The sequence below is a fragment of the Myotis nattereri genome, assembly GCF_964212035.1.
Source record: "Myotis nattereri genome assembly, chromosome: 4".
Taxonomy (NCBI): Eukaryota; Metazoa; Chordata; class Mammalia; order Chiroptera; family Vespertilionidae; genus Myotis; species Myotis nattereri.
In genome coordinates, this window is record NC_138079.1 from 78,642,694 (window position 1) to 78,657,191 (window position 14,498).

Here is a 14,498-nt window from a genome sequence, read left to right on the forward strand (position 1 = left end):
GAAAAGACAGGCCTGCAATCCAGTTCACTTCATGGTTAGACTGATGACAATTTCTGTGTACATAGCATGCATCTGATTATGAAAAGAGATGCGTGCTATGTTTACAGAAAGCAATTATTCCAAGGTTGACTTAAATAAGCTTTCTAAATGCTGTTTAATAACACTGATTTTACTTGTTTTTCTATTTTTGTTTTCTTTTGAATAAGTGATTATATTACAATATCTTTCTGTTTGGTTTTGCTTTAAATGTAAAAAAAGAAATTTTGCTTTGTCTTACACTTCTCTTCCCACCTAAAGCCATCATTTCCACAGTTTTGCTAAAATGCCCCCTTCTGAAAGTAAACAGACAGAGAATTGCAACAGCCTGAAGTTTGTCTTTATTAATTTGTTTGCTTTTTTGGCTTCAGAAGTTATTGTTATTTCCCTGGTCTCATCTGTATTTCAAGATGCTTATTTTTTAACTGTCTGAATTTCTAAACATTTTTGAGGATACAAAGAAGTGTCTCAGTAATCAAGTCAACACCATCCCTTGAAGAATGGTGATAGAGGATGCTTTCCTATCGAGACAGCCCTCCCTGTGCCTCTGAGAAACACCCTTCCCAGACCAGGGCCTTTCTCACTCATCACCTTTGCCATCATCCCACCAGTTTAAGGCATGGAAGGCGGGCTGAGATGTCTTCTCTGGTCGGCTAAAATAAGGCATCCTTCCTTTCCCCACAGCACAGCTGAAAGGAGATTGGAGGCATTTAAATAAAACTTTATTAAAGATACAGGATTACATAAGGGAAATAAACACAGAAAAGAATGAAGCTGGATAATCTTATTTACAAAATGCTTTTATTTGTCTTAAGCTTGGCGTTTACTAGGGACAGACCTCCTGTCTAGCCCCTGACCCACCTCCTTGTGGCAGAAGCCTTCTATCTTATTCTTTTTGTTTGGTCAGGAGTGCTTCAGCAGCTATGGACTTCCTAGATCCATAACTAAGGCAGGGAGTCCCAGAGAAATGTTTTAGGACCTAAAATTTAGGTGATTTTTACTTTTATTCTCTTCCGGGAGAATACCATTATTAGGATCGTGATCTTACCTGAAGAGTCCCAGTGGAAGAATTATAATGCCACAACCTGGCATCTTTTCTAGTTTTCATTGTACTCTTTGGTAATATGATCTCTGGATTGAGTTAATTTAAGGAACTAATGTCCTGCAGTAAGATAAAAGCCATAGTACATAGTAGGCACTATCTAATGAACTTCCCCATGGCCTTTCTAACTGTTTCCCCAGCCACTCCTATTTCCTCTCATCCTTTAATAGAAACACTAGCTTTTGCAAGGTCCTTTGCTCACTAAGTAGTTATTTAATGGTTAAATACATGCATTTATTATTTTCCTAAAGTTTTACCATCTTGTATTCTGCAGTTAGCATCTTCATGCAATATAGTCAGTACAAGGGTCTCAGGAGTGAAAGTAGTCAGCAGACATGGATATTTTGGTGATTTTTATAGAATATTTCCAGATGGCATTTCAAAGTGGTTGAAGTGAATCTAAACAATGTGGAACTATGCCTATTGCACAGTCTTTTGTCAGTACTGGGGGGCATTAAAAATAGTTGCCAGAGAACTCAACCCTCCCTGAAGCGTCCTCCAAAGTCTCTGAAGGAAGGAAAACGGGGAAAAAGCCAGTCCTGATGGCCCACCCTTTCAAATAGGGTGGATGAAGCCCAATCTGCTTGGGCTTCTTAATAATAGTTTATTTTAACAGAGAATGCTTTGGGTTGTTGGTTTTTTTAATGGGGAAAATATTATTTAACTTTGTTCATAATTTTATAGGCTAGAAATAAGCATATATTTAATTTCTTTATTAAGATTACTGGCATGGTATGATAGTGTTAATAAAGATATTAGTCGTTTGTCATATTTTCTATAAATCTTTTTTTCAAGGTGTTTTCCTTTGAATTTCTTTATGAAATGAAATATCTTTTTTACCTCTTTGAAGTTGTAATGCACAAATTTTGAGGAAATGAGATGATTTAGAGAACTGAGAATTGAAAAAGAATTCCTGATTGCTTTAGTTAATTAAATATTTTAATTCTTAGATAAGTTATTTGAAGGAAAGACGGTGTTTGGGAAATAATCTCTAAGCACTTACTTGTAGGCAGGAGCAAGGGAAATAAATATAGCTTTGCCCAAAGGAAAGCTTAATCGTTTTCCTAAGCAGAGATGCATTGTATTCCTCTCTTTGTTGGGCTCACACAGAACAAGTACAAGCAGTTTTTGGCATTAAAGTTTAGGCAAAGGAGAGTCTTCTGTTATGACATCTTATCCTTTCAAGAACTTGCTTTTTGCTGTCCAGTATTCATTCCTTTCAATGAGCTTCCAGGAAGGGGTAGTGCCTACTGTGCAACTAGAACAGCAGTGGATTCAGGTAGGGCCAGAGAGTGAACAGGTGATGTGGTCCACACCCTCAATGAATTAAAATTGAATGTCTCATAAGCCATGGTTTGAAGTCCCATAGACATTCATTTAACATAAATGCTTAAGTAAAAGAAAGCAAAATCACACATTCTCTGAATACATCCAGATGTGTTGTGAATGTCAGGGTAAGTAATATATTCCAAAGGAGATTTACCTGCAAGCAAAATCACAGCCTGCGTTGAGTGTTTATATATACTAGTCGTTGCATAAAAATGCCCTAGGATTGGCTTTCCCTGGCAAAAACTGTTTATCCACCCCCGACCCAATCCTGACTTTTTTCTCTTTTTTATTTTTGTTTTTTTATTTTTTTAAAATAATTTTATTGATTTTTTTACAGAGAGGAAGGGAGAGGGATAGAGAGTTAAAAACATCGATGAGAGAGAAGCATCGATCAGCTGCCTCCTGCACACACACACACACACACACACACACACACTGGGGATGTGCCTGCAACCAAGGTACATGCCCTTGACCGGAATCGAACCTGGGACCCTTCAGTCCCCAGGCCGACGCTCTATCCAGTGAGCCAAACCAGCTAGGGCCTTTTTTCTCTTTTTTAAAGCTCCAGTTGCAAAAGTTCCTTTGGCATAAACATTGGATGTTTATGCCAAACTGTTGGCAGCTACACTGTCCTTTAAAAAAAAAAAAAAGCCAAGGTACTGGCTTCTCTTATTCATGGAGCAGTGAGGTAATTATTCTCTTCCCCTGAGACTAGGAGAGCAACTGTTTCCAATATATATATATATATATATATATATATATATATATATATATATATATATATATATATATTCTAGAGGCCCAGTGCACAGATTCGTGCACCGGTGGGGTCCCTCAGCCTGGCCTGTGGGGATTGGGCTGAAACCGGCTCTCCAACATCCCCTGAGGGATCCCAGATTGTGAGAGGCACAGGCCAGGCCGAGGGACCCCACCCATGCACGAATCCATGCACCAGGCCTCTAGTATGCATATAAGATCATTGGTTAATCTCTTCCCACCCTCCCCCTTCCCCCTGAGATTCATCATTCTGTTCCATGTTTCCATGCCTGTGGTTTCCGCTCCTGCATTGAGCGTCTGCCCCCAGGTGGTCAGTGCGCATCACAGCTAGTGGATGATTGGTCAGTCAGCTGGTCAGCCAGTCGCTTAGGCTTTTATATATATAGATACGCACACACACACATTCTTATTGATTTCAGAGAGGAAGGGAAAGGGAGAGAGATAGATAGATAGATAGATAGATAGATAGATAGATAGATAGATTAATGATGAGAGAGAATCATTGATCGGCTGCCTCCTGCATGCCCCACACCAGGAATCAAACTGTGACCTCCTGGTTCATAGATCGATGCTCAACCACTGAGCTATACTGGCCGGGCAAATTCTTTCCAACTTTCCAATCTCCCAAGTTTTCTATGTTTCTGAAGCAACACCATACAATTTCTGATTGGATCTAATTTTTTAAGATTAACGCTGCATTTAATATGATAGGTGAGGAAGATGTTAGAACTCTAGACATCAGTAGTCTGGGGAGCTCCTGCTATAGAGTATATCTTATTTAAATAATTCTTAAGGTAGTCGATAGTTAACCATACCTAGGGATATACCTAGGGATAGAGTCATATATGTCACTCATGTCATTCAAGTAATATTGTTGATTTGGGTATGCAGGGGCAGGGGGCACACAAGGCAAATAAAACCCCCTTTCTCATGGAACTGACACTCTAGTTTGGGGAGAGAAAATAAATCAGCAAAGACATGAAGAGAAGTCATTACAGACAATGACAAGTATGGAGAAATTAACAGGTTGAGATGCTAGAGAATGATGAGTGGTGGGAGTGGGACATTGCTAATTAGATGGAATGGTCAGGGAAGACTTCACTGAATGGTCACTTATGAGATGAGGAACTGATAGGACGGGTAGGATCCAGCCGTAAAAGCTGGGGGATTGCAGTCCTAACAGAATGAACTGAAAGCTAAGAGGCCCACAGAGGACACAGCCTGAATGTTTGAAGAGAAGAAGAGTGGCTGGCCCATCCATGGACCAGATCTTATAGGGCTCGGTGGATCATAGAGAGGAATTTGGATTTTACTTCCGTCAGAGCATTTGAGGAAAGATAAAAGCAAATTGTAAAAACCTGTACCAATTTGAATTTGTTTTGAAGGAAAGATAGCAGGACATGCTAGTTCAGGGATAGGGAGTGAAGGAATGGATAGAATCAGGAATAGAGTCCAGATTTTTGGTTCAAACATCTAGTTAAGTTGTGAACCATTTGAAGAAATAAGGAAAACAGATTTGAGGAGTGAAATTAAGTTTCTTTTGGACCTGTTAAGTTTGGTATGTTAATTAGGCACCCATGTGAAGAAGTAAAATAGGATGTACAAATCTGGACCCCAGAGAGTATAGTGTGGACAGGGTCTAATTAAAAAAATGACGCATATGTGTGAAGCCTACTTTTCAAATTAATATATTTTATCATTTAGGCTGTAGACAGGCTGTCCCATAAAAATGCATACACACTTTAACAGCTGGTAGCTCCATGTTGAAAATGAAGTGTATTTTAATAAACACTGCCTTTATAATTATTCAAAGTGTGTATACATTTTGGGGGACACCCTATACATATTTTCTGTAAATTATATCCCTTTTCTTTATTCTGCTTTCTTAAAATCTGAGAGATTCACGGGGAGCCAGAAAGCATCCTTATGATTCTGGATTATTTTGTTACGTGCATTAAAACTTTGACAAAATGGGCCCCGCCGGAAACAGACTGACCACAATGGTAGGGCCTTCTCCCAAGAGCCTCACAAGATGGTTTTCATCTTAGTGAATATGCCGAAATTGCAGATTGTCTCAGCCTGACAGGCTCATAACCCTATCTAGTCAGTGCTTGTCTTTAGATTAGACTCACATAAACCAGGCTCAAAAATGCCAGTTTATCGCTTTAAATTGTCTCCATGGCTTGATCTTCCTCGATATTTCTCAGAACTCTACAATCAAACATTTTCTCTCTTCTCTCTTCTCTCCTTCCCTGAACATGTTCCTGGCTGCAAATACTTGCCACAACTTAACTCAAGTTTACATCTCCAGCCCTGTCTTCTCTCTTGATTTCAAGTTGTATATGTCTGGATTCCCACTTAATATCTCCACTTAGAAATCTAATTGACATCTTCTGTCAAAAATGGCGAGAGCCTAACTTTTTACCACCTCCATTAAAATGTACTCCTTGCCACCTTGACCTTCTCAGTTAATGACAACTCCATCCTTCCATGTATTCAGTCACAAAATCTCTGGGATCCCCCTTCAAATTTCTTTTTCTCACACCCCCTGTCTAATCCATGAGCAAATCTTGCAGATTCTACTTCCTCAAATATATCCACAGCCCAACCTCAATTTACCACCTACCTGCTACTCTCATCTAAGTCAGCACGACTTCCTTCCTCAAATTTTAGCAATAGCCTCTTCCTTATTCCACGTTTGAAATAGTAGCTGATATGATTCTATTGAAGTGTAAGTCAGATTATGTTACTTCACTACCCAGGTCCCTCAGATGGTTTGCTGGAAAGAAAATACAAATTCCCTTAGCATGGACCACAGGCTCTAAGTAATCTGCTCCCCTGCTGGGATCGCCCCACTCCCCATCCTTTACCCAACACACACTCTACTCCTTGTTCGACCTGCTGCAGCCTCACAGACCTCCTTGCTTTTCCTTCAATGCACCAGGACTGTCAGTTTCACCCCATTGAATATTCCCCCAGGTTTCTGTGTGGCTCACCCTCTAACCCTCCCAGCAAGTGCCTTGTCTGGCCACAACCCTTATTGATGTCTGGTATGGCCACCTTACCAACTCAGATGGACCCCAAACCCTAAATTTGTTCTGTTGATGCCACCAGGAGAATATGAACAGGCGTATTGCTCACATAACAGGGCTTTCTGAGGAAGGCAGGGTGGGACCCCAAGCATGTCCAAAAATGACTTGGAAGAGACTGGTTCAGCTTTCATTGTGAGAAGCAGGCAGTGCTGCGGCGAGGAGTCCTGCACATACAGAACTGCTGTGTGCTTTGTGGCACCAAAGGGAGGAGCACTGGGCTTTCTCACTAGCTTGCCAGATGTGGGCAGAAGAGGAAAGGGGACCGATTGGTGTGGCTTGAAAGTCATCAGTAGTCAAACATCAAGAATGGAGTCAGACTCTTTGTTACAATGTTGTGTCCTTGTCTTCTTTCACGGCTTTATTTTTCTTCATATAAGTTATTAGCCCATCACACATTACCCCTACATTACCCACACACACTATGAGTTTCAGGAGAGCAGAGAGTTCATGTTTTTTCCTCTGTGTATCCTCAGTACCGACAGTGGTGTCTGACATATAGTAGGTGCTCAGTGAAAATTCGTAGAATTATGTTTTAGAAATCAAGTAATATAACAAGCCCAGTTGCTGGGAGACTCATGTGCTCAGGACCAACCCAGTCTTTCCCTAGTCCTAGGCCTGCAAGGGAAGTCAGTTATAATCAGAAAGTCGGAGTTCCTGGGAGGACAGAAGCAAAGAGGGGGTTAGGTAAAGCAGAGTTGCATCATCGCATGGAGAGAGTCAGGCCATTGCTGCATCCAGCTCACAGCTAATGGGCACCTGCACTTTCCAGAACATTTCATTAATGAATCGTGGTTGTGGCCCAGGTCACCCTCTTCCTGGGTTTCTAGGGAAGAGCAAGCTCCCTTGAAGTCTACAGGGTTTTTTTTTTCTGGTGAGTCAGCACAGCCATTCAGATTAGAGGCAAGTCTTGCAGATTCTAAGAGCTGCTCTTTCTTTCTAAGGCAACTTTGAAATGTCTCTGGTCTGAAGCATTGTTTCCTTCCACTTTCAGTTCTCCCCAGGGCTGCCAGGAGAGAAAGCACCTGTTCAGAATACGTGGTCTGTAAACGGCAATACCATTACTATTATAGCTAGAAAATGAGCATGAACTAAGCCCACAATGTGCTCGCTTTTTGCTGTAACACTTGAGATCACAGAGGTCTTTTCAAACTATTATTTATGCCTTAAAATGATTTGTGAACTGATGGCTGTCATCTCTGAAACCATGGCCTGCCCAGACCCAGGCTGCAGAGGCAGCATGACAAAGACTTTCAGGGGACAGCAGAGCCTGCGCTGGCTGAGCCTGGCAGACTTCTCATTTTAGGTCCTGGGCTCCCATCCCCTCTCAGAAGAGGCCCCACCCTCTCCCACTACCATGCCTTTCCTGCTTCAGTATAAGAAATTCTGCTATTTTGTATGGGGGGAGGGAGGGGCGGTAGATGGGCGGGGGTGCCCCAGGGTTCTCTGATATTCTATTTGTATTTAATGTTATTTTGCACCTATTCTGTAATAACTACTTGGCTTGCTATTAATATGTTTTCGATATATATTAGTGTCTGTGAAGGAAGCAAACTGTTGGAATGTATAGTTACTGTTATGGGGTATGTTGGTGTACGTATGTAGTTATCAGTGAGTTTTAAGAAAAAGAGGTCTTACATTAAGAGGAATCAAGATGGAAGAGTTATAACCCCTAACACATGTTGTTATATATTTTAGATGATCCTTTAGGAATTAGAACATACTTTTGTTTTGGGCACTAAGCAGCTAGTTTTCCAGGGTTGAAGGTAGAAACAATTTGCCCCTTGTTTTCACTATGAATTTATGTTTCTTTTCTGTCTTTCCATCTGTTAATAAACAGTACAATCTTTGTTTACTGAGAAATCAAAGTTGATACAAAATTACCTGTATTTAAACAGAACTTCCCGAGCTTCAACTTCTCATGGCATATAAAGAAGCCATTCAGTTCGGTGTGTTATAGATTCTCTGAGTAGGATTAGGCACATATTCTGGAAGAAAGAGACTTTGTTTCTAGGAGGGCATTGTTAGAGGCCTGCTATCTCCGGCCACTGAATAAGTAAATCTGTGACCCAGTAGGAGGTAACTATAGGTCAATCACTGCATCACATATAGCCGGTCAGCAGGTCCCAAAGAAGGCTTTGAAAAAACAAGAGCCTTAGTTCAAATCAGTATGACTCTTTTACTGGTACTGTCACATCAATTTGATGCATGGCAGGCACTGAAAGCCAGAAGGAAACTGGTCTGCTGAAATCCAGAATTTGGGGGCAATATTAAAACCCCTGACCTGTTCAGCAAATTCTCTTTTAAATTCTACTAGTAAATGGGATTTTAAATGGCTGAAGTAAAATTAGTACTTTCTATCTATATATATATAAAGAGCCAGGGGCCATCGCAGCCGAACGTACGACCTAACAGGCTGCGTGAGGTCACCAGGCCGACAGGGAGGTTAGTGAGGGACGGCCAAATGACCAAGTACCAGTCTGTGTGGGGTGACCAGGCCGGCAGGGGGGTTAGTGAGGGGTGACCAGGCTGGCAGGGGGCGCAGTTGGCGGCAACCAGGCTGGCGGGGGGGGGGGGGGGGCAGTGAGGGGTGACCAGGCCAGCAGTGGGGACAGTTGGGGGTGACCAGGCCGGCGGGTGGGGGGGGCCCTGAGGGGAGACCAGGGCGGCGGGTGGGGAGGGGTAGTTGGAGGCGACCAGGTCGGCAAGGGGGTGCAGTTAAGGACAACCAGGCTTGCAGAGGAGGGCAGTGAGGGGCGACCAGGCTGGCAGGGGTAGTTGGGGGGCAACCAGGCCTGCAGGGAGGGCAGTAAGGGTGACCATGCTGGCGGGGGGCAGGGGGACAGTTGGGGGCAACCAGGCCAGCAGGCAGAGGCTCTTGGGGTGATCAGGCTGGCAGGGGGGCCAGTAGGGGTGATCAGGCAGGAAGGAAGGTGAGCAGTTAGGAGCCAGTGGTCCCTGATTGTAAGAGGGATGTCTAACTGCCAGTTTAGACCCGATCCCCATCCCCCGAGTGGTCCCAAATTGGAGAGAGTGCAGGCTGGGCTGAAGAACCCCCCCCCCCTGCACAAATTTCATGCACCGGGCCTCTAGTCTATATATATATATATAAATGCCTAATATGCTAATTGTCCCTCTGACAGTTTGACCATTCGACCAGTTGCTATGGCTCACACTGACCACCAGGGGACAGAATCTCCAAACTGTAGGTTAGCTTGCTGCTAGGGTCTGGCCAATCGGGACTGGGCTAGACGGGCTGGACGTGCTTTGGAGTCCTCCCACAGTCCCTCCCGGCCCCTGGCCTGTGGAGATCAGGCCAAAACCAGCTCTCCAACATCCCCTGAGGGGTCCCAGATTGCAAGAGGGTGCAGGCCAGGCCGAGGGACCCCACCTGTGCACGAATCTATGCACCAGACCTCTAGTATATCATAAAATGGCTTACTCTATACATGTGTGGGAGTGTGTCAACATTTAAACACTAACTACTAAATTAGAAACTCATATTTTGATTACTTCCTACTACTGAAATCGTGGAGAAATGCTTAAAAAATAAGCATGGGTTTTAAGGGTTTTTTAAAGCTGGTTATCTCCTTACTTCCCTTCTTTTCTTTCCTTCCTTTCTTTCTGCCCCCACTCCCTCACTTCCTCCCTCCCTTCCTTTCTTGAACCTGCCTTCCCGACCTTTCTTTCTTACTTTTACATATGGATTGTGAACGTCTCTTATGCACCAGGCATGGTCCTAGGGCCTAGGCAATTGATACAGCAGAGGATAGAACAGGCAACAGTCCCTGCCCACGTAGTGCTTACATTTTAATGTATTCAAATTCTGTCTGCTTAGTATGTGATCTTGGACCTGAACTTCATTAGCTCAATGTGCAAAATGGGGATATGCTTCTTACTGTACAGGGTATCGTGGTGATTAAAATGAGGTAATGCCTGAGCTCCTGGACATTGAGCTCAAACATACTCACTCCCATTGCTTTTCCTCAGCGGGCTGCAAACATGTTTCTGATTCCTGTCGGGCACATCCTGACTCTGGATTTCTGTATTTGTTCTCTTTCTTGGTCTCTCTCTACCTCGATTTCTGTTTGTATGTCTTTCTGTTTGCATGTATCTCTTTCTGTGTGTCTCAATACTTGTGCAACTATGTCAACATATTTGGGTGTGGCTCTCTCTCTTCCAATATCTTTCTCTTTGTCCAGATTTATTTGGGGTGTATGTGTTTTGTTGTGTGTGTGTGTGTGTGTGTGTGTGTGTAAGTGTAAGAGAGAGAGAGAGAATATCTCTCTGTGTGAATGTGTCTTTGTCTCTGTATCTCATTCTCAGTGTGTGTGTCTCTGTGCATGTGCCTCACTTTGCACCCCTGTATGCGTGTGAGTGTCTCTGCATCTCTGTTTCTCTTCAGCCGTGGGTCTCTGTGCATACTTCACTCTGTGTCTGCGTGTCTCTGTACTATCTCTGTTCACTCTGTTTTGTTTGTATTCTCTGTGACTCTGTCTCCCCTCTCGCTCTTTGTGTCTCTCTGCTTTCTTTCTCTTTGGGTCTTTTTCACTTTCTTTCACTTTCATTCTGTCTTTCCTGCTTTCAGGTTGTCTCTGTCTCTCATGCCCTCTCTCGGACTCTCTCCATCTCTTTGTCTCTCTGTCCCTCGGTCTCTGCCACACTGTTTCTTTCCATTGTGTGTGTGTATATGCAGGTGTTATATATCCATTCATTCACTTAATTGTACTCGTATTTATGCATGCATGCTCTCCTCATCCCATTCCCAGTGATAGCCAGTGATATTTAGGTAGTAACCTCAGGGTTCAGGGAGAATGAAAGGGAATGGGAATTTGTTCTAAAGAAGGCTCGAGGGAATTGATGAACAGAGAAGGGGATTTTTAAAATTATAGATGGGTGTTATGAAGACTTGGTTCTATTTTAGATGATGAGATATAAATTCTCTTTTTCCCACAGCACTAAATAATAAATCAGTTAATCTTTTCTCACACCCCTTAAAGCATGATCTTCTGGATTTTCTTTTAAAGGAGAGGAGAGTAGAATAAAAATAACTTGAGAGTTAAATAAATGAATTTTATATTTCTTGACAAAAGCCTTATCTTAGTTCTGATAATTGGATTTTCTATACCAATTACATCATTGTGGATGAATGGTTATTCCTATTTAGTAAGCTTGTGTAGCTAAAGCCCACACAGGTTAAAGTCTATGGAACTGGGTTTATAAATCACCTTCTTATTGGTTTCCAGAGTGTGCCAACACATTTTATCAATAATATTGCTTGCTAAAACTCACTTCCGACCTGAAAAGCATCCAACAGTTATTCCACATTAAAGAGTTCTCTGTTCAGGCAGAACGAATCCTAAGATTTGCAACACTAGTGTTTTATATAGGAAAATGCAGTGGAAAGTCCAAGAGCTAGTTCCTGCCAGGCAGGCAATACCTGACATGCCCATAGGTGGGGACAGGGCAGACTCCTCAGAGTTCTAGTTAGTGATAGAAAAGAACCCTCTGTTTTGGAAGGAGCTGCTGCACGGAGTGAGTTTTTTTCTCTATCTGCAAAATATTTAACTTAAATTCCATTGGTGTGGGGCCTACGCCTGCAACAGCAAGTCAGATTGTTATTTCCAATATACCCACAGTCTTAGCTGTCTCTTATTTCATTTTTATTTTATCAAATTAGTTTATTGAGTAGTTCTCTCAAGATATACATAGCCTCCTGCCATCAATATTTTTGCCTCTGCAAGGAACATAAGGGTGTATATGTCTTTTCAAATAAGTGTTCTCGTTATCTCAGATGAATACCAAGAAGTAGAATTGCTGGATCATTTGGTAGTTCTGTTTGTAATTTTTTGAAGAAACTCCACACTGTTTTCCAGTGGTTGCAATCCACTATGGAAATCCCACCAGCAGTGCACAGGTTTCCCTTTTCTCCAATTCCTCTCCACCACTTATTTCTTGTCTTTTTTAAAGTAGTCAGTCTAACAGGTGTGTGAGGTTATGATTTTTGATTACGGTATAATCCATATTAATAAAATGCTTATTGAATGTAGAATAAAATATAGTTATTTAAATTCTAACATATGATTTAGAAGTAAAAATATAAGAATATTGCACATTCAAAAATATAATAGTTACAAGTAGTAATCATATACTTGCAAACCAAATATTACAGTGGTTAGATGACCTCAGTTTATTGTTTACTATATGCTAGGCATGGGGCTTAACTGTATTCTGCAGTATATAGGTGAGATTAACAGGTATTATTATCAGTTTTTGCAAATAAATAAACTGAGAATCAGAATAGTACACAGCCTCTTGTTCAAAGGTATATACTAGTAGATAATAAATGATAGAGCTGAGAGTAGAAACTCAAGTATATTTTATAATTTTCTGAAGTAATGCTTTTTTTCCCCTGAAATATGCTTTCTTCCTTACCTGATCTTTACCAAAATAAGGTTTCAATAAGCAGGAGTTTAGAAAGAGCTTTTCCCACGTGTGGAGAAATAATGCTGTATTACTCTGGTCCAGGATAGTTTCATTAGCTTTTGGACGTGATTCTGCAACAGATTTACATGATTTTTTTACTTTCCTTTCATTATTGCACATACGCATCTTCTAGGTATTTACCATTTGAGTAATAGTAATGAAAGAAAGAATTGGGAACTACAATTAATAAAATACAAGGAAAATATTTTCTTCTAACAGAGAGAAGGAGAAAAGGATCATCAGGTGCGTTTGGCAGTTGGAAATGGTGTACGGAGTGATGTATGGAGAGAATTTTTAGACAGATTTGGAAATATCAAGATGTGTGAGCTTTATGGAGCTACTGAAGGAAACATTTGTTTTATGAATCACACTGGGAAAATTGGAGCGGTTGGGAGAACAAATTTCTTTTACAAAGTAAGTACCATATTTTCTTTACAAAAGAAATATTTTGAGACCTGGTGACCTCTCTTCTAGCTTTGTGCTTATACATGATGGTAAGTATTATCAGGTGTTTTTTTTTTTTAAGTTGAGAACTTCTATAAATAAAAATAGTAGCCTCGAGGCGAACTATAGTGCTAGAGATTACGAAAACCTCAACCTTCCATGTTTTCCCTCCCATATGAGGATAATGATACCTAATTCTTTTGTTCAGTTTTCAGATTTAATGATGTCAATATAAATAGTAAGCATAGATCCTGATATATACTAATTTGACTCCATTTTCTTTGAGTATTTTCTTTCTTTTTTTAAAATATATATTTTATTGATCTTTCACAGAGAGAAAGGGAGAGGGATAGAGAGCTAGAAACATCGATGAGAGAGAAACATCGATCAGCCGCCCCCTGCACACTCCCTACTGGGGATTTGCCCGCAACCAAGGTACATGCCCTTGACCAGAATCGAACCCGGGACCCTTGAGTCCGCAGGCCAACACTCTATCCATTGAGCCAAACCGGTTAGGGCCTTTGAGTATTTTCAATCCACTATTTCTATTTGCCTTTCATTTTTATATCAGCCAAAACGTACGTATAGGCTTCTAATATATGGTTTATTTTAAACCTTTATCAAGATACCATTAAAATGTTAAAAGCGGCCAAAAAATCACCTTCTTCAGAGTAAAAGACTTATAGCTGATTTCTCAATAGCAACTATGGAACACAAAAGATAGTAAACAGATATCTTCAACTGACTTGGAGGAAATAATTGTCAAAATAGAATTTGTACTCAACAATATTTTTTAAAGAATAAAATTGAAAATAGTCTCAAAATTTATATAACCTCAAGGGAAAATAAATTCAGAATCATAGTAGGATATTGTATTTGTAGTTTTTTCAGTATTTTATAGAACAAACAAAAAATGTCAACGATATAGAATATTTGAATAATACAATGAACAAGCTACTTGAACTAATGGACATATATAAGACACTACATCTAAAAACTGCAGAGTAGCCATTTTTTTCTAGCACTTATGAAAATTCACAAAGATTATTGTTCCACTTAGGGAATTCCAGCAAATTTCAAAAGATTTAATTTATATGGATTATGGTCTCTGACAACAGTTTAATAAAGGTAAAAATACATTTTTTAGATGTCAGCTAGATCAATTCCTATGTATTTGGAAATAAAACATCTCTACATTTTCATGACTTAACGAAATATCAGAAATTAGAAAAAAA

General features: G+C 40.8%; 1 protein-coding gene across 1 annotated transcript in view; it reads left to right on the forward strand.

The window, feature by feature from the left end:
* SLC27A6 (solute carrier family 27 member 6) overlaps window positions 1-14,498 on the forward strand; it is a 51,780-nt gene that overhangs the window by 21,243 nt on the left and 16,039 nt on the right. The window contains exon 5 of the mRNA XM_081088670.1: window positions 13,039-13,233. Within this exon, the coding sequence (XP_080944796.1) occupies window positions 13,039-13,233 (195 nt within the window). The remainder of the gene's footprint in view (window positions 1-13,038; window positions 13,234-14,498) is intronic.